This window comes from Macaca thibetana, chromosome 11, assembly GCF_024542745.1.
Source record: "Macaca thibetana thibetana isolate TM-01 chromosome 11, ASM2454274v1, whole genome shotgun sequence".
NCBI lineage: Eukaryota > Metazoa > Chordata > Mammalia > Primates > Cercopithecidae > Macaca > Macaca thibetana.
Window position 1 is genome coordinate 4,625,428 of NC_065588.1, and position 20,188 is coordinate 4,645,615.

Below are 20,188 nucleotides of genomic sequence, written 5' to 3' on the forward strand. Positions count from 1 at the left end.
CTCGGGCTTACCTCCCGCTGTTACTGCCACAGAGGGTTTTCTAAAATAAAGTCAGCATGAACATCCCTCTGCAGCCCGCACACAGCAGCCTTACCCTGGTCGAGTTCATAGGCTACTTCATGTCTGGCTGGCCCCTTCCTGCTGCTTCAATCTTGTCTCTGCCCACGTGCACCTTTGACCCCTGCCCCCCAAACTGGGTGCTGGTGCAACGGTACCAAGCTTTTCCATGGCTCTGGCCTTCAGACTAGGACTTGCTTCCTTTACGTAGACAACTGCTTCCTGCCCTTGAAGACTCAAATTCAACCCAGCTCTTTCAGAAAGCTTCATTTGAATGTCTTTTCTGCCTGGACCAGACTGTGTGCTCCTCCAGGTCAACCTACTGTCATTCAATTACAAACTTCCCTTACTTTTCATGCTTTCCTACAATCTGGTGCAGAGTAAGCACTCAAAAAGTGTTTAGCTGATAAATGGATTTTGCCCAGAACTTTTGCTATGTACTTTTTTCTTTCCTTTTTTTTTTTTTTTTTTTTTTTGAGACAGAGTCTCGCTCTGTCGCCAGGCTGGAGTGCAGTGGCGTAATCTTGGCTCACTGCAACCTCAGCCTCCCGGGTTCAAGCGATTCTCCTGCCTCAGCCTCCCAAGTAGCTGGGACTACAGGCGCGCACCACCACACCCCGCTACTTTTTGTATTTTTAGTAGAGACGGGGTTTCGCAATGTTGACCAGGATGGTCTTGATCTCTTGACCTTGTGATCCACCCGCCTCGGCCTCTCAAAGTGCTGGGATTATAGAAAAAATGTCTAAATAGAGACGGGGTGGGGGAGAGGGGGGTCTCACTACGTTGAGCAGTTTGGTCTCGAACTCCAGACCTCACGTGGTCTGCCTGGGCCTCCCAAAGTGCTGGGATTGCAGGTGTAAAACCACCGCGCCCTGCCAGAACTTTTGTGATGTAATTCTGATAACCACATGCTGTGCTTGAAGAAGGGGAGAGGAGGGAGAATTTCACGTGTCTGATCTGGGCAACCACCTTTAAGCTCTTTATGCTGAGATTTTGTTCAATTCTTGCCCTATGCTTTAAAGAACTGGGGCAAGAGAATGCGAGTGGGAGGACGAGAAGTATGTTCTTGAGGCTGCTACTCTGCAAGGTGGTTTGGGACCATAGCCCGAGTAAGCCCTTTCAGCTCCAGAGTCACAAAAAGGGCGGAAGCCGTTTCTATAGCGACGGGAGGAGGGCGTGGCCGTCCCTTGCACTCAGCCCGGCTCTCCCAGCCTCCCGCAGCGGCGGGCGGTCGGCGCCATCCTCATGCAGCTCCTCCCGCCGCCTACCCGCACCGGAACAAAGTAAGGGCTGCGGAGGCTGGTACTTCGCGTGCAGTCCGGCGCGAGTACGAGCCAGCTAGGGCCGACTGCGCTCTTTTAGGCCCCTCGAAGCTTCTGGTCGACGGGGTCGTGGGGGAGAATGAAAAGCGTGCGGAATGCAAGAGTAGACTGGGGAGTGTGGGTCAGAGAAAGAGAGAGAGAGGCGGGGGGTGGTGCACAGACAAGGAAAATACAGTTGTAGGTTTTGCGACGACTGCATCCCCGGAATCCAACATCGGTATACTTTTCTGTTAAGATGCTGTTGCATCGCCGACTCCAGCTGAGTGCAGGACAGGGAGCGAGGGGTTCTGAGGAACTCATCAGACCTACCTTGGAACTGTGCTCCCAGCCCTCACTGGGACGCGAGACTTTCTTCCTCCCTTTCTTTCTCTTCTTTGCTGCATGTCCTCTTGTCAGTCATAAGTGGGTCCACGACCACACGCCTCGCGTTGGTGAGGCTCTGGCAGGTATTACCCATGTTCCCACCTAGCCCATATGCCTGGGCACCTTTGTGCTCAACCACAGCCCAGCCCCTGACACAAAAGCACGCTAAGGTGTATGTAGATCACACACCCAGAGCTGCCGCTCTGAGGAAATTCCCAATATTAGCAAATCTTTCCTTAAAAAAGTGATGAACAGGCCGGGCGCGGTGGCTCAAGGCTGTAATCCCAGCACTTTGGGAGGCCGAGACGGGCGGATCACGAGGTCAGGAGATCGAGACCATCCTGGCTAACATGGTGAAACCCCGTCTCTACTAAAAAAATACAAAAAACTAGCCGGGCGAGGTGGCGGGCGCCTGTAGTCCCAGCTACTCGGGAGGCTGAGGCAGGAGAATGGCATGAGCCGGGAGGCGGAGCTTGCAGTGAGCTGAGATCCGGCCACTGCACTCCAGCCTGGGCGACAGAGCGAGACTCCGTCTCAAAAAAAAAAAAAAAAAAAAGTGATGAACGATGCACAGTTTGAGGGATTTTAAAGGCTGTTCTGTGACATTTGCTGCATTGGAAATGTCCAGCAGTCCCTCAGAGCTTAGGAAAATTGTGACCCCTCTGACATGTCTTAAGCAACCGACAGCATCATCAATATTAATTCAGGCTTCACTGTCCAGGCTTAAGTGGAGACTTGGCAAAAGCAGGAGGCCGTTTAGTGGATAAGTTCAAACGGTGGAAACAGCAAATGGAAATGTCCTTTGTCCTGCTTGAGCGATTTAATCACCTACATGTGGTCGGTATGTGAAACCTAGGAGTTCTAAGAAATTCTTCAAACATGGACTCTACCTGATTGGTTCCGTTACTTAAATCTGTTGTTTCTCTTGTTTGTTTTGGTCCTTATGGAGAAAGCAGAGGTAAACCGGAAGGGACTCTCTAGCAGTCTGTCAGCCACTCTCCCCTGACTTTGCCCTCTCCAATTCCACATATTGTTGCCTACAATTTGACTAGAATGCCTAGTTCTCAAGCGTGTGGAGGACCCAGTTCTGGGAGTCAGTGGTTTTAGCTGGCTCTGAGCCCATCGTGAGTGTGTTGTGATGGCTCCCAAAAGAGCAAATGCTGGTGGAGGCTGCATTAATAGAAAGGCAATGAGCACATCAAAGGACATGGTCTTGCTGCCTGACTTAGCAACAAGTAGAACATAATCCAGACTCTAGAAACTGTAGCTACTTTGAGATCATAAAAAACTAGAAAATAGGAACAACCACAAGGCAGGCGCTCTCTGTCAGGCCTGGATGTGCCATCACATGAAGACAGGTTTGAAAAAACTTCACAGAATGCCTGGAGATGAGGAGGTGCAGGGGAGAGAAAGCTTTTCTCTACTCAGCTTTTGAACATTCAAGAACTCTTGGGTAGAAAAGAGACAGATTTGTTCCTTAGTACTCTGCAGAGGATACCAAGGATCAGTGGAGGAAATTTTGCTCAATATAGTTTATTCTTCCAAGAAATACCAAGCACCAACCATCTGTAAATTAACAGTTGAGTGTGAAATGGGTTGCCTAGAAAAACAGTGCACTCGGTCATAGAAATATTCAAGTATAGACAGAGTGATTGTCAGGAATACCATAGAAAGAGGATTCTTTCCATGGGTGGGAAAATGGATGAAATGGTCTCCAAAACCTCTTCTAGCTCTTTAGAGTCTGGGAGTCCGTGAACCCTCAAAAGTTTCAGGGATATATGCAGAGGGTCCAAGGAATTCTCTTTGGCAGAAATGAGTGTGGCTTAAAATAGAGTCAGATCAAAGAAATAAGACCTAGTGTTCAATAAATCAGTAGAATGAAAATAGTAAACAATAATCTATTGTATATTTCAAAACAGCTAGTAGTGAATAATTTGAAGCCCTGACTTGATTATATATTATATAAATATAAATATATACATCTATTATGTATCAATTAAAAAATGAATGTAACAAGTTCATTAAAAACATTATCACCTGTTCACAGAATGCAAACGGAATCCCTGCAAACCCTACACTGCCACACTTTCTGCCCCAAAGACAGCCCCCAGGGCGTAAAGATCAAGCAACTGGCAATTGCAGTAGAAATACTAAAATCGTAACAGGTAAATGTCAAAAGACTTGTTTCCTTTCTGGATATTGAAGTACTCTACACATAGATAATGTATGTGTATTAATATAAAATAATATGCAGTGCAGTAAAGCTGGCACCTCTGTGGATCTGTCTTGCCCTTGAGACTTTGAACTCCTTGAAAACAAGGATTCTGTTTTATTTATGTCTGAATCCTCCATGCTTAGCACAGTAGCTGGCACGCAGTTGATGCTCTGGAATTTTTTGATGAATTAATCTATTTTAGATTTCTCTTCCTTCAGCAAATTTGTACCAAGTGTTCAATAGACAAGTCACTGTCCTTACCCCAAAAGGAATTTTTAAAAAATGCAGGCTCACCATCTGTGTCCCCGAAAGATTAACAATCAATATGAGACAAAAAATATATACACCTAAGATAATTAAGTTACGCGAAAGCTCTTGACCAAGTAAAAAAAATGAACTTCTAGGCAAACGCACCACTGAACGCTCAAGGAAAGAGAGGAAGGGGAAGGGGAACTCTGATCCACATGTAAGATGGAAATGAGGATGGCCAAACTTTTGGTTTCAGTTCTCAAAGGAACATTCACTCTAGTTCTGAGCTGAGTTTACTGGTTATCTTCAATCCTTCGTGTAACAAGATACAAACGAAATATAAAAAGCATTTTAATTCTTTTCCACATAGTTCACCACATATTTTGAGGATAAAAAGGTAGCATTTGCAAAGGTTTGAGCAAGGGTTAAGTTGTACTGTTGGAAGCCAGAGTTCATGCATAAAATAAGAAAGGCATAAATTAGTCTTTAATAATCACAGAATTATCTAAGGGATGGCAAAGTTGGAATAAGTCACAACAGATTTTTTTTTTTTTTTTTTTAGTCTGTCAGTATTTTTGTAGAATTAAAGAAATTTAGACCCTAAAGGGACTTTAGAAGTCATCTGGTCCAGTCTCATCATTTTGCAGGTGAGGAAACTGAGCACAGAGAGGACAAACGGCTCATTCAAAATCATGGCACTGTGTGTAAGGTGGCATTGAGACAAGACTCCACGATTCCTCAGCATTTCCTTCAGTGTTTGCTCCTTCTCTACCTCCAGAGCTGTCAGAGCTGAACAGAGGAAAGGGCTCCAGTTGTTTGGAAGATTTCACATTTACCTTTTTTTTTTTAAGATGGAGTTTTGCTCTGTTGCCCAGGCTGGAGTGCAGTGGTGCGATCTCGGCTCACTGCAACCTCTGCCTCCTGGGTTCAAGAGATTCTCCTGCCTCAGCCTCCCAAGTAGCTGGGATTATAGGCATGAGCCACCACACACAGCTAACTTCTTTTGTATTTTTAGTAGAGACGGAGTTTCACCGTGTTGGCCAGGCTGATCTCGAATTCCTGACCTCAGATGATCCACCTGCCATGGCCTCCCAAAGTGCTGGGATTACAGGCGTGAGCCACCATACCTATCCCACATGTACTTTCATAGTCACCTACATCTCTGTGAAGTAAAGGAAGGCAACACTCGATGCAGAGTCTTGGCAGGAAAAATTGTTGTATTTGTTTTTGCCCAAAGTTGAGATTTTACAAATTCTATGTCCAGTTGGTGGCCAAAATTTCACCTGTTCTGTCTCCCAGGTCTTTCCCAAGTTCATACTTCTATCCTCACTGTCATTGCCTTGGTTGAGACTCTCATTCCCTCTTACCTAGACACCCAAAATGCCTTCCTAGTTCCTCCAAATCGTGCTTCATGATATTGCCAGAGAGATGGTACCAGAGTACACATCTGATCTGCAGCCCAGGCTTAGCATAGCCACGTAGGTTCCAAGACTCCAACTTGGGCTATGGGACCCTTTACAACCTCATCTACCTCCCTGGCCCTCCACCAGCAATGTCCAAGGACAGTGCTCAAAATTTCTGGAAAAGACAATGTTCTTTCGCATTTATGTTATTTGTGTGTCCTCCTCCATCTGCCCTTGACACTCCCGCCTGCCCTGCTCATTCTTCAGAGATGGTTCTACCCTGCTCAAGCGTGAAGGCTTCCTCAGCTCCCCCAGCCGACTTAGTCAACACCTGCAAGCATGCTCTGGGAGCTGGTTGCACAAGCCTGTATTCATACATTGATCACATGCATTGTCATGATCTGCTTTCTTCTGTGTACCTCCTTTCCTGGATAAGGAGTTCTCTTTGAGGGCAGAGACCATGTCTGGTTTATCAGTGAAATTGTCTCAGCAAATGTTTATGGAAAGAAAGGAGAGAAGGAAGAAGTGAAACTCTGATCATAAGCAGAGAAGTTACTGGTAATTTTTGTTTGCTTTTGTGCAGAATTTTTTCATATTGTATGTATGTGTGTGTATATTATAGTTAATGTTCCCACTTACCTCCCCCAGCCCTACTTCTTAGAGGTCACTATTACAGTTCACTTCTTCCAGATCTTTCAATACGCCTGTATAAAGACATGCAAGCATTGTGTTTTTTGTTAAATAAATATAGGATTATATTACACACATGTTCTACTGTTTTTGCTCAATACATTATGGGCACATATAAAGATCTACCTTATGTTTTAAATGACTGCATTATATTTCATAAAACATATGTGTGCCATGATTTTTTAACTTCCCTTTATGGACGAGTTCTGATTTTTTAATAGTTATGCCACAATACCTGGTAGCATGACTTTTCTTTAATCCTCTGAACAACTTTCAGAGTTGTGGTGCCATCATCATTTATGTGGCATCTGCAAGAGCCTGCCAGGGGAGTGATTTGCAGAAGCTGTGATAACATTTGCTTTGGTTCCTGTTCTGCCCCTGTTTCGTGTATTCTCGATTCCCTTGGCTCTTGGCTAAGGTTAGAAGCAGAAAAGGGACTTGCAGAGGACACAGAGCGAGCAGTTTCAGCAGGTGCTCTGCTAATGTAACAGGGAATGTGTGTGTCCTGAGACCCCTCTAAAACTCACCTTCCACTTGTAGAAATTATTGCTTACACTAGATTCCATGAATGTGTGCAAGGTTTTTTTCTGTTTTGCAGTAAGTTAATTATTAACAGAACTGTGCTCTGAATGAAAAAGATGCAAACATGGCCAAATGAGAGTTAGAGGAAGTGTTTCTACCAATTGTCCCCCTTTTCTTTTTCTATAGGCATTAAACTGTCTAAGTAGCCCACGAATATGCCCATCTTGCAGGGGGATATTGTGTTTGTGGCAGAAGCATGAGGTTTACTTTCCAGTGAAGTAGGGGAAATGGTTTTTTCCGGCTTGGTTGTCTAAACTGCTAATCACCGGATTATCTCTTCCTCCTTCCCTGGCTTCTGTCTCTTGCTCTGACCTCCTGACCTCACATGACCATCAGAAGGAAGCAAGGGAGAAAGAGGGACCCTGCCCCTGCTTTTAAGCCTGTTGCCTTCTCTTCTTCAAACCTGCCTGCTTTCTTCTGTCCCTGAGTGTGTGGGCCATTACTTAGATTTGACTCCTCCTGCCAATTTCTTTTTTACTTTCCCTCTTGCAGGACTCAAATGGATGCTAAAAAGCCAAGGAAATGCGATTTGACTCCCTTCCTGGTTTTGAAAGCAAGAAAGAAACAAAAGCTCACCTCTGTGAAGGTAAAGATCCTTGAATTTTCACTGGGGAAGAGAGGTATCATCGTGAGGACCTAGGGACTCAGGGCCCAGTGCTGATGGGTGTGCCCCAAGCGCCTCTGGGGACAGCGCAAAGGGAAAGGTGTGGAGGATCACGCTGATTGGCAGGGCCAAATCTGGGTGGGTGTGGAGGGAAAATCAGCAGACGGGCAAGGCCTTCATCTAACAGGTGAGCTGTATTCGAGAAGACCCTAGGTGAGTGCATACATGGTATCTTTCATTCTGCTCTATATATGTGGGATCCTACTGGAAGTGTCCTGGAATAGTTCAAGAACACTTCCAGAAAAGATCTGCTTTTTTCTTTTTTTTTTCCCCTTGGAGACGGAGTTTCACTCTTGTTGCCCAAGCTGGAGTGAAATGGTATGATCTCGGCTCACTGCAACCTCCGCCTCCTGGGTTCAAGCGATTCTCCTGCCTCAGCCTCCCAAGTAGCTGGGATTACAAGCGTGCGCCATCACGCTGAAGGGGTGGCCTGCCCCTCCACACCTGTGGGTGTTTCTTGTTAGGTGGAACGAGAGATTTAAGAAAAGAAATGAGACACAGAGACAAAGTATAGAGAAAGAAAAAGTGGGCCCAGGGGACCGCCGCTCAGCATACCAAGGACCCACGCCGGCACTGGTCTCTGAGTTCCCTTAGTATTTATTGATAATTATCTTTACCATCTTAGAAAAAAGGGAAGTAGCAGGATAATAGGATCATCGTAGGGAGAAGGTCAGCAGTAAGACATATGAATAAAGATCTCTGTGACATAAGTTTAAGGAAAAGTGCTGTGCCTTGATATGCATATGCAAACATCTTCATAAACCTTTTTAGTGCATAAAGAGCAGCATTGGGCTAGCAAGTCCCACCTTTCGCCCTAAGGTGGTTTTCTCCTTTCTCAGTAAACAGAACATACAATTGGGTTTTACACCGAGATGTTCCATTGCCGGGGACGGGCAGGAGACAGATGCTTTTCTCTATCTCAACTGCCAACAACCGCCAAAAGGCCTTCTTTCCTCTTGTACTAGTCGTCCTCAGCACAGACCTTTCACGGGTGTCAGGCTGGGGGGCGATCAGGTCTTTCCCTTCCCACGAGGCCATATTTCAGACCATCACATGGGGAGAAACCTTGGACAATACCTAGCTTTCCTAGGCAGAGGTCCCTGCGACCTTTGGCAATGTACGTGTCCCTGGGTACTTGAGATTAAGAGAATGGTGATGACTTTTAACCAGCAAGCTGCCTTCAGGCACTTGTTTAACAAAGCACACCCTGCACAGCTCAAAATCCTTTAAACCTTGAGTCACCACAGCACATGTCTCTTGCAAGGACAAGGTTGGGGTAGGATCACAGATTAACAGCATCTCAAATACAGAACAAAATGGAGTCTGTTATGTCTACCACTTTCTATATAGACACAGTAACAGTCTGATCTTTCTTTCTTTTCCCCACAACGCCTGGCTACTTTTTGTATTTTTAGTAGAGACAGGGTTTCTTCATGTTGTTCAGGCTGGTCTCAAACTCCTGACCTCAAGTGATCCACCTGCCTCGGCCTCCCAAAGTGCTGGGATTACAGGCGTGAGCCAACGTGCCGGGCCAAGATCTGCTTTTTTTCTAATACAGACATGGTGTCTTTCCTTTCACTCTGCCTCAAAAACTAGTAAAATGCCACTGCACTGAAGTTAAAATTGTGATGGGATGACTTTGTCATAACCATCTATGGGATCAACTTCTAAATCAGGTGTATTTTAAAAATCTAACACCACTCAGTTTGCATTTCTTAGTGTGTTCAAAAGATCATATTGTTTGGGGTCTTTGTCCTGAAAGTTTGCAGCAAACTTCAGCCCAAAGCATTCAGGTTTGACTTCTGAATCCTGCCTACATCATTGATTGGGAGAACTGGAGTTCAGCAGCCTAACCCAAGGCCTAGCAAAAATGGTCCTCCTGTAAATCACATACACTTCCTTAAAATTATGACTTTAGGTTTCCTCTTCCAAGCGCTGTTCCTGATTTAACTCTAGTGTTGTCCCCCTTGGGATTATAACTCATACAAATGGGCCCTAATGCAGAGTCCTTTGCTCCACCCCGCTACCCGTGCCATTAACACATATAAAAAAACACGTTTATTTTGCAATTTATAGGTGCAATTTTTAATACCTAAAACAAATTTATTTTGATAAAATAAAAATTACTGTAAAATATTTGAAATAATAAATCTCCAGCCAAACATGGTAATATAATAAAGATGGCATTCTTTTCAAATGTTAAAATATGATGCAAACAGAACAATCTTGGTTATGATTTTATTTTAGCAAAATCATCATGAGGTTTGCAACTTGCACATTTATTTATTTATTTATTTATTTATTTAGAGACAGAGCCTTGCTCTGTCGCCCAGGCTGGAGTGCAGTGGCATGACCTCGGCTCACTGCAAGCTCCGCCTCCCAGGTTCACGCCATTCTCCTGCCTCAGCCTCCCGAGTAGCTGGGACTACAGGCGCCCGCAACCACGCCCGGCTAATTTTTTGTTTTTTTATTAGAGATGGGGTTTCACCATGTTAGCCAGGATGGTCTCGATCTCCTGACCTCGTGATCCCCCCGCCTCGGCCTCCCAAAGTGCTGGGATTATAGGCGTGAGCCACCACGCCCCGCCGCAACGTGCACGTTTTTAAGCTGCTTGAGCGCACATTTATTGAGTGCTGAGGTGACTCACACGTGCCTTAGCAGCAAGTGCTATTTTATCCCCAATTTTACAGAGGGGAAAATGATATACAAGCAAGGCCAATTAGCCCACGGTCATAATGCCAGTGAGTGGAGGACAGAATTCAAACCCATATTCTTTTTAAATTGTTATTTAAAAAATTTTTGAAAGTAGAGACAGGGTCTCGCTATGTTACCCAGGCTGGTTTCAAATTCCTGGGCTCAAGCCATCCTCCCACTTCAGCCTCTCGAACTGCTGGGATTACAGGTGTGAGTCGCCACACCCGACCAAATCCCTATTCTTAACCACTCTCTTCCATGCCTCTCTGTTGCATAATGATAGCTCTGTTAAATGTTGTCCTGTAAAGTTCCTTACACATTTCAATGAAGTTTAAAGAAAGCAAACTCTGTTGCAGTTACAATGACAGGAATTGTCAAAAATAAAATAAGTTTGGGGCGTGATGATTCACACCTGTAATCTTAGCACGTGGGAGGCTGAGGTAGGAGGATCACTTGAGCCTGGGAGTTTGAGACCAGCCTGGGTAACATAGCAAGACCCCGTCTCTACAAGTAATAATAATGATGATAATAAATTAGCTGGGTGTGGTAGTGCATGCCTGTAGTCCCAGCTGCTTGGGAGCCTGAGGTAGTAGGATCGCTTGAGCCCAGGAGGTTGAGGCTGCAGTGAGCCGTGCTTGCACCAGCCACTGCATCGGCCTGGGCAACAGAAGAAAACCCTGTCTCAAAATAAATAAAATAAGGGCCGGGCGCGGTGGCTCACGCCTGTAATCCCAGCACTTTGGGAGGCCGAGACGGGCGATCACGAGGTCAGGAGATCGAGACCATCCTGGCTAACAGGGTGAAACCCCTTCTCTACTAAAAATACAAAAAAACTAGCCGGGTGTGGTGGCGGCGCCTGTAGTTCCAGCTACTCGGGAGGCTGAGGCAGGAGAATGGCGTAAACCCGGGAGGCGGAGCTTGCAGTGAGCTGAGATCCGGCCACTGCACTCCAGCCTGGGCGACAGAGCGAGACTCCGTCTCAAAAAAAATAAATAAATAAATAAATAAATAAATAAAATAGGATAAAAAAAGTCACATTCAAAATCGATTTGATTATGTTGTATTTTACAATAATTACTGGCAAATTCACAATGTCATTTAAAAATACTCTTGAAACTTAAAACTACTGTCTTTGTATTGCTAGTTGTTCTGATGGGGCTTAAATAAATGTCTTTTCAACATCTATTGGTTTTCCTCAACAGACTTCTCATCCAGTTGAATTTAATAGGTTTTAGGAAGGAAATGCAAACAATTCAGTAACTGGCTTCTGCACGTGAAGTCTTGGGTTTCAGTGGACAGTTATGATACTAATTGGAGAAAGAAAATGAATTGTATGAATTATAATCCCTTCATCTAAAAAAAAACACTGAAGAAGAGAGAGCTGTGGATCTCACGATGCCTACTGCCCCAAGCAGGTGTTGAAAGGGCAACTTAAATATTTAAATAAATTAATCATAATTTATGTTTTTCACAACATTTAAAATTATAGATTATAAGTATAATATTTATAATAATCAAGTATTCACATATTTTAATATGGGTCCTGGTAACATTTCAGCCAAGGGAAATTTTAAAATGTGATTTCACCTGACTTTAAGACAACAGTGTGGCTCTCTCTCTCTCTAGTAATCTGGAGTTCTTTTCAGATGCCCTATTCATTGGACTAACACGGGGTAGAACCTTGATGCCAGTGGAGGGCCCCTATCCTTTCTGCTCAGCTGGCAAGGATCAAAGAACTCTCAGGAAAATGCTCCGTGTTGCATTTCTCGGAACTGCCGGCAGGGGGAAAGAGGCCCTTTGGTCCTCAGTCATCTCACCCAGTAGGCTGGAGGACATCCGGCTTTTCTGCATCTCAGCGTTGCCTCAGCTGGTTTCTGGGACTCAAGGAGCTAGCTGAGCTCCAGGATCACAGGTTAGGCTATACCTGGAAGAGAACCTGGGAGAGAGTCCTAGGGATGGAAGCTGGTAATTTAGGATATTACATTACGATCTCCCCGACAGCCACAAGATGCTACAAAGCACATCCAGAATTATACTGAAGACACATTTCTAGTTTCAGCACCGAAAGCACAGGTACTTTTTCTCTGTTAATTTCTTAGAGCCTTTCAATCATTCCCTTGCTGAATATCACCTCCTGAGAGAGGCATTCCTCCCCCACCCTTTCTAATGACAAATCTGTTTGCTTACTCGTTTGTTGTCTCTCCTGCCCTCCAGAACTGCGCCGTCCGATATGGTGGCCCTTGGCACATGGCCCCTGGCATGTGTCCTACTGGGGGTGTGCTGTGAGTGTCAGATATGCACCAGATTCCAAACACTTGGTGTGAAAACAATAAATGTCAAATGATGTATTAGTAATTTTTGTAGTTGGGTTTATATTTTGTCATATTGTATCGTATTTTATTTATATCATATTGATATAAATATACATTTTATCGTATGCCCTTTAATGCGTCAATACAGTTGTAAAATAATTTTATATTGTTTATGTGTTAAAATAGTATTTTGAATATAACGTGTTAAATAAAACACATTATTAAAATTAATTTCATCTGTTTCTTTTTATCTCTTTAATGTGGCTACCAGAAAATTTAAAACGATACTCATGACTCACATGATGTTTCTATTGGATAGTGCTGGTCTAGAATGGAGACTGCACAATGGCAAAGGTTTATTGGACTGGCTCAGTGCCAGCTCCCTAGAACTTAGGTCAGTGCCTCTCACAGACTAGCACTTGATGTGTCCTTGTGGAATAAAAACTAGGAGTGTGTTTATTCATTTGTTTCCTCTACAAATATTTACTGTCGACTCGTTTCAGACATTGTTCTAGGGGCTAGCGATGCAGTGGAGAATAAAACAGGCCACAAAACTCTCATAAAGCTTAAAATTGGGCTTCTTTGTAGGAAGATCAGATGTTTTGATTAAATGCTGAGAATGGTAATGACTCACCTTCATTTTCCCTGGCAGTTAAAGCGTTGGAACTGAATAGACCAGTGGTTCTTAGCCTTGTTTGTATATTGGGAACACCCGGGGAAGTTTTAAACACTACTGAAATCAGAATCTTTAGGGGTCATGGACATTTTTTAAAAAGTTCTTTTCTATCGTGTGGGGACAGGTGTCCATTTCATCACCAGCTGTGAGACCTCAGTTAGGACATTTTGCTGTTTGTGAACCTGGAATAATTGTTCCTATATCCCCTGATTGCAGTGGTATTAAAGAGGTAAGAGAACGTGAGCTCTCTGGCTGGCAAATGTTGGAAGCCCAATAAATACTGGTTGCTTTTATCTTCCGTCTCTCCGTTTAACAGAAAGGGGCTTCCTGTAAGAGACAGGCTTATCAGTGAGTGTCACACAGTGGAAGAGGATATCCGAGGGTCATTCACTGTCTCGTTTCCGTGTCTCATCAGCACTTCCTATACCAAAAGCAGGAACAAAACCAAACCCTGATCTGACCATTTGGTGTTGGCCAAAGGAATGGAAATCAGTCCAAGCTGAAGAGCGAGCAAGCAGCAGAGATGTTAATTGCTAGTTCTGTCTGGGTCTTCAGGGTGGCACAGTATTATTTACGGTAATGCATTCACCTGTTAAATACAAATGGAAGACCTGAACTAGAAGAACTTGTAATGATCATTGCAAGTTAACATTAAAACGTTTAAAATGTAACCATAAGCAGCCAATCTAGAATCAGTGGCTCAATGAAGATAGGCATTTACTTCTATATAATATCTACATTTGGAATGGATTTGGGGCCCTGAAGGAGAGTTTTACATACTTTCCCCCATTCTTTCCTAGGGCCCCACTCTTTCTGAGATCTACATGGTAAGTACCAGTTCCTTTGTTCTGCGTGTTCATTGGTGCTTTAATTTCTAATAAAAGAAAGGAGAACAAAGATTTGAAATTACCTTTGGTTTCTGGCAAAGGAATGTGAAGTGAGCAGGAATTGGCGGATGGGGGACATGTCTCTGAGTACAAGAATTAATCAGAGCAATAGATAGTTTTATTGAAAGCTTCTTCAGGCCATGACAAATAGAGTATCAGTTTGACGTTGGAGGTGGGGATAAGGAGATGTTGGGAATGCAATCCCCGCTGTCCCGGTGTGTGTTATAGCAGTGTTTATTTGCTTCTTTCAACAATGTTGAGGGGGTCATCACCTCCATTTTACAGAGGAGGAAACTGAGATCTAAAGAGATTTATATACAAGGCACCTAAAGTCATTCTGGGAATAAAAGCTGAAATCAGGATTCAGATTTCATTCTGTAATTCATGAATGCTTTTCAAGAAACACCTTTTATTATTAATTGTTGAGTATATATAAAATAATATTAAAGAAATATGTGTAAAGTATAAAGAATGATACTACAATACAATGATCACCCTTGTGTGTACCCAACACAAGGTTTTAAGAAAGCAGTCCCAGTCCCAGGCCCGATGTGGTGGCTCACGCCTGTAATCCCAGCACTTTGAGAGGCCAAGGCAGGTGGATCATGAGGTCAGGAGATGGAGACCATCCTGACTAACACAGTGAAACCCTGTCTCTAGTAAAAATACAAAAAATTAGCCGTGTGTGGTGGCACGTGCCTTTAGTCCCAGCTACTCGGGAGGCTGAGGCAGGAGAATGGCGTGAACCCGGGAGGCGGAGGTTGCAGTGAACCAAGATTGCACCACCGCACTTGGCCTGGGCGACAGAGCGAGACTACATCTAAAAACAAAAAAACAAAAAAAAAAAGAAAGCAGTCCCATGTGTGTCCCTCCCCATTGCATCTTGTCCTGTTCATTGTTCCCTCTGAGATAACTACTCTCTTGAGTTTTGCATCTATTATTCCACTAATTTTCTTTATCTGTTTCTAAACCTTCTAAACTATGTATTGGCTCATTTTGCGTGTTTTTTTTTAAACATACATGGAATCATACTGTTGAGTGTTCTTCTGCAACTTGCTTTTTATGCTCAGTGCTAAGCCAGCGTACACTGGTATAACATTTGGCTGGCTTTCATGGGATTGATTAGGCCTCTTCTGATTGATCATTACCTGTGCCCCGAGTCTTCAAATACTATGAATATCACCTTTGTTCTAGGAACACTGGTTATCAATTAATTTAACTGCCATGTTTTGTTATACAGGAACACCACATTTTTTTAAATCAGTTTTACAATTAACGGACATTTTGTTTTTTCTTGTGTGTTTGCTATTTATTTTTTATTGAAATTTTTTTTCTTTTTTTTTAGACACAGTCTTGCTTCGTCACCCAGGCTGGAGTGCAGTGGCGCGATCTCGGCTCACTGCAGCCTCCGCCTCCAGGGTTCAAGTGATTCTTGTGCCTCAGTCTCCCCAGTAGCTGGGATTACAGGGGCATGCCACCATGCCCAACTAATTTTTATATTTTTAGTAGAAACGGGGTTTCACCAGGTTGGCCAGGCTGGTCTCTCAAACTCCTGACCTCGAGTGATCCACCAGCCTCGGCATCCCAAAGTGCTGGGAATATAGGCGTGAGCCACTGTGCCTGGCCATGTTTGCTATTGAAAATGATGCTGCTATGGGCATTCTTGTGCATATTTCTCAGTGCGTCTGTATAAGGGCATTTCTAAGGTATCTTCCCAGGAGGGGAACTGCTGGGTAACAGGATATGTGAATGCGTAACTTTACCAGGTAATGACAGTTTTCCAAAACATTGGTGCAAATGTACCTTGTCACCAGCAGTGTGCACTCATTTCAGTCATTCCACATCCTTTTTATTACCTGATATGTGTGACTTTTTAGTTTGCCAATTTGCTAACAATAATTTTTTTTTTTTTTTTGAGATGGAGTCTTGCTCTGTCACCCAGGCTGGAATGCAGTGGCATGATCTTGGCTCACCTCACAGGATAGTTTCACGACCTAAAAATACCCCACTGTCCATCTAGTCATCCCTTCCCCCCACAACAAAACCCCTGGCAACCACTCTTTTCACTGTTGCCTTAGTTTTGCCTTTTCTAGAATATTGTATTGTTGGAATAATGCAGTGTGTTGCCTTTTCAGACTGGCTTTTTTTCATTTAGCAATAATGTCCTCCATGTGTTTTCGTGGCTTGATAGCTTATTTCCCTTTATCAGTGAGTAATACCGCACTGTACGGGTGTAACTATCAGTGAGTAATACCGCACTGTACGGGTGTAACTATCAGTGAGTAATACCGCACTGTACGGGTGTAACTATCAGTGAGTAATACCGCACTGTACGGGTGTAACTATCAGTGAGTAATGCCGCACTGTACGGGTGTAACTATCAGTGAGTAATGCCGCACTGTACGGGTGTAACTATCAGTGAGTAATGCCGCACTGTACGGGTGTAACTATCAGTGAGTAATACCGCACTGTACGGGTGTACCAGTTTGTTTATCCATTCACTGACTGAAGGACAATTTGGTTGCTTCCAATTTTTTTTTTTTTTTTTTTTTTTTTGAGACGGAGTCTCGCTCTGTCGCCCAGGCTGGAGTGCAGTGGCGCGATCTCGGCTCACTGCAAGCTCCGCCTCCCGGGTTCACGCCATTCTCCTGCCTCAGCCTCCCGAGTAGCTGGGACTACAGGTGCCCACAACCGCGCCCGGCTAATTTTTTGTATTTTTAGTAGAGACGGGGTTTCACCGTGGTCTCGATCTCCTGACCTTGTGATCCGCCCACCTCGGCCTCCCAAAGTGCTGGGATTACAGGCGTGAGCCACTGCGCCCGGCTGCTTCCAATTTTTTAGCAGTTATAAATAAGTCTGCTATAAGCATTCATGTGCAGGTTTTTATGTGGACACACATTTTTTAGTTCATTTGGGTGAACCAAGGAGCATGATTGCTGGATTGTATGTTAAGGCTACATTTAGCTTCATAAGAAACTGCTACACTGCCTTCCAAACAAGCTGTACCATTCTGCCTTCTCACCAACAATGAATAAGAATCCTTGTTATGCCACCTCCTTGCCAGCATTTGGTGTGTCAAAGTGTGGTTTTGGACATTCTAGTAGGTGTGTAGTGGCATCTCATTGTTTTAATTTGCAATTGCCTAACAACATAATATTGAGCATCTTTTCATATGCATATTTGACATCGATATATCTTATTGGGAGAGCTGGTGTTTATTCAGATATTTTGCTAATTTTTAATTGGATTGCTTTCTTATTGTTGAATTTTAAGAGTTCTTTGTATACTTAGGCACAATCCCTTCTCAGGTATGTGTTTTGCACATATTTTCTACCAGTCCGTGGTTTCTCTTTTCGTTTTCTTAACAAAGTCTTTTGCAAAGAAGTTTTAATTTTAATGAAGCCCAGTGTACCCATTTTTTTTTCCGTCATGATCGTGCTTTTTTATTGTGGCTTAAAAGTCATTACTGAACTGAAGGTCACCTAGATTTTCTTCTATGTCATCTTCTAGAAGTTTTATAGTTTCGTGATTTCTTTTTAGGTCTATGAACCATTTTGAGTTAATCTTTGTGGAAGGTATAAGGTCTGTGTCTAGATTAATTTTTTTCACATGGATGTCCAATTGTGCCAGCACTGTTTTTGTTTGTTTGTTTGTGATAGGTCTTGCTATTTTCCCAGGCAGGTCTCAAACTCATGACCTCACATGATCCTCTGGCCTCAGCCTCCTTGAGTAATTGGGACTACAGGTGTGCGCCACCATGCTGGGCTTAGTACTATTTGTGGAAGAGATGCCTTTCTCCATTGAATTGATTTTGCTCCTTTGTCAATGATCAGTTGACTATGTTTGAGTGGGTCTATTTATGGGGCCTCTATTTGTTCCATTGAACTATTTGTCTATTCTTTCTTCAATGCCACACTGACTTGATTGCTGTAGCTTTATTAGTAAGTCTTGAGGTTGGGCCATCCATCCTCTAACTTTAGTGTTCTTCAGTTTTGTGTTGGCTATTCTAGGTCTTTTCTTTTTCCATATGAATTTTAGAATCAGTTTGTTGATGTCCATAAAATAACTTGCTGGGATTCTGATTGGGATTGTGTTGAATCTACAGATTAAGTTGGGAAGAACTAATATCTTAATGATATTTAGTGTTCCTATCATGAACATGGAAAATATCTCAATTTATATAGATCCTCTTTGATTTCTTCAGTCAGAGTTTTGTAGTTTTTCTCAGATGGATCTCATACATATTTTATCATACTTATAGTTAAGTATTTCAATTTCTCGGGAGTGTTAATGTAAATGGTATTGCACTTTTAATTTTAAATTCAAATGGTTCATTTCTGGTATATAAGAGAGCAACTGACTTTTGTATATTAATGTCTTCTATCCTGCAGCTTTTATATAATCTTGGGTTTTCTGTTTACTTGCTTTATGTTGTTTTTAGATAAACAGAAGTAATTAATTAAAGGCAGGTAAACTTATGGTATGCACTTTTTGTCTTAATAAATCATTCCCTACTCTGGGTTATACAGGTATTGCCTTCTACAAGTTTCATAATTTTCCTTTCATCAGTTCTGAAAAATTATTCTAGCCATTTTGTCATTATCTCTTTCGTATTCTTTCTCTTCTTCTGAAACTCTAAATGTATGTTAAACCTTGTTTTATCCTCTGCGTCTATAATCTCTGACCAGATTTTTTATCTCTTTGTGTCTTTGTGCTGTTTGCTGCTTAATTTCTTCAAACCTGTCTTTTCCAGTTCATTCATGCTCTCTTTGGCTGTGTATAATATGTTATTAAGCCCATTCATTTGGTTTTTAATTTCAACTGTTATAGTTTTTAGTTTTGAAGGTTCTAATTTGTTCATTTTTAAATCTGTTGTGTTATTTGCATGGAGTCTTACACTTTACTCACATTTTTAGGCTCTTTAGTTTCTTTAAGCAAGTTATGCATAATTTATAAGTTGTACTGGATAATTCCAATATTTGGATATTATATTTGGAAATACAAGTATTTGGAAATATTGGGGGGGATCTGATTCTGGTGTTTATAGTTTTTGCTAATTCTCACCCACAGCACCGTGTTGTCTTGCACCTTTTAACTTTTGACTAGTCGTGTTTTGTGGAAAAGGCAGCTCTACCTGAGAGAGTATGAATGGTTTGCCAAGGCCACACAGCCAGCAAGCGGCAGAGGAGGAATGCCAGTCAAAATCTGTCCGACTCTGAAGTCTGTGTCCTTTTCTCTATTCCTGTGGGGCCTAATGACCCTTGACGGATGGACTTTTATGAATCATCCCATATGTGATTACTGAGAACCAAGCATTGCTTTTGGTGCTGGGATACAAAAATAAACAATGCACATCTCCTTCTTTCAGAATATGCACAATCTAATGGGAGCATAAACCACAAATGCACCGGGCGCGGTGGCTCACGCCTGTAATCCCAACACTTTGGGAGGCCGAGGTGGGTGGATCCCGAGGTCAAGAGATCGAGACCATCCTGGCCAACATGGTGAAACCCCATCTCTACTAAAAATACAAAAATTAGCTGAGCGTGGTGGGTGCACACTGTAGTCCCAGCTACTCAAGGGACTGAGGCAGGAGAATCACTTGAACCCATGAGGCGGAGGTTGCAGTAAGCCGAGATCGCGCCATTGCACTCCAGCCTGGCGACAGAGCGAGATTCCTTCTCAAAATGATAATAATAATCATGATAATAATAATGATAAATAAAAATAAAAAATAAAACACACAATGGCCAAGTGACACTGAGGCATGGGAGTGCTCTGATGCAGGTAGAAGCAGTTCTCTGGGAGCCTAGACAAAGTTTTCTTAAGCCATTGGCTGATGCCCAGTGTACCATCTCATGCTTCACTGACATGCCAGTCACTTTGGTACTGTCGCATGGCATGAGTTACAGGGTTCTTTATTCATATTTTCGTCTAAATGAATCATTCCCCCTGGAGTTATGCAAGGAGGCTGCATGTGGACTGGAGGAAGGGCATTTCAGGCAGAAGAAATAACATATACAAAAGCATGCAAAGGCATGCTATCTAAATCGATAGAAATAGAGCCTTAGAAA

General features: G+C 43.1%; 2 protein-coding genes across 6 annotated transcripts in view; both read left to right on the forward strand.

Moving 5' to 3' along the window:
• Positions 1-20,188, forward strand: part of NDUFA9 (NADH:ubiquinone oxidoreductase subunit A9) — a 306,980-nt gene that overhangs the window by 170,687 nt on the left and 116,105 nt on the right. The window lies entirely within an intron of this gene.
• Positions 1,264-20,188, forward strand: part of DYRK4 (dual specificity tyrosine phosphorylation regulated kinase 4) — a 53,772-nt gene continuing 34,847 nt past the window's right edge. For 2 of the 5 annotated variants that reach the window (XM_050750151.1, XM_050750152.1), the window contains exons 1-2: positions 1,264-1,340; positions 7,374-7,467. In XM_050750151.1, the coding sequence (XP_050606108.1) occupies positions 1,303-1,340; positions 7,374-7,467 (132 nt within the window). In that variant the 5' untranslated portion in view covers positions 1,264-1,302. Of the gene's footprint in view, positions 1,341-2,463; positions 2,584-3,789; positions 3,908-7,373; positions 7,468-11,888; positions 12,152-12,240; positions 12,313-20,188 lie in introns of those variants that run through there. The other 3 variants (XM_050750153.1, XM_050750154.1, XM_050750155.1) reach the window with 3 other exon arrangements.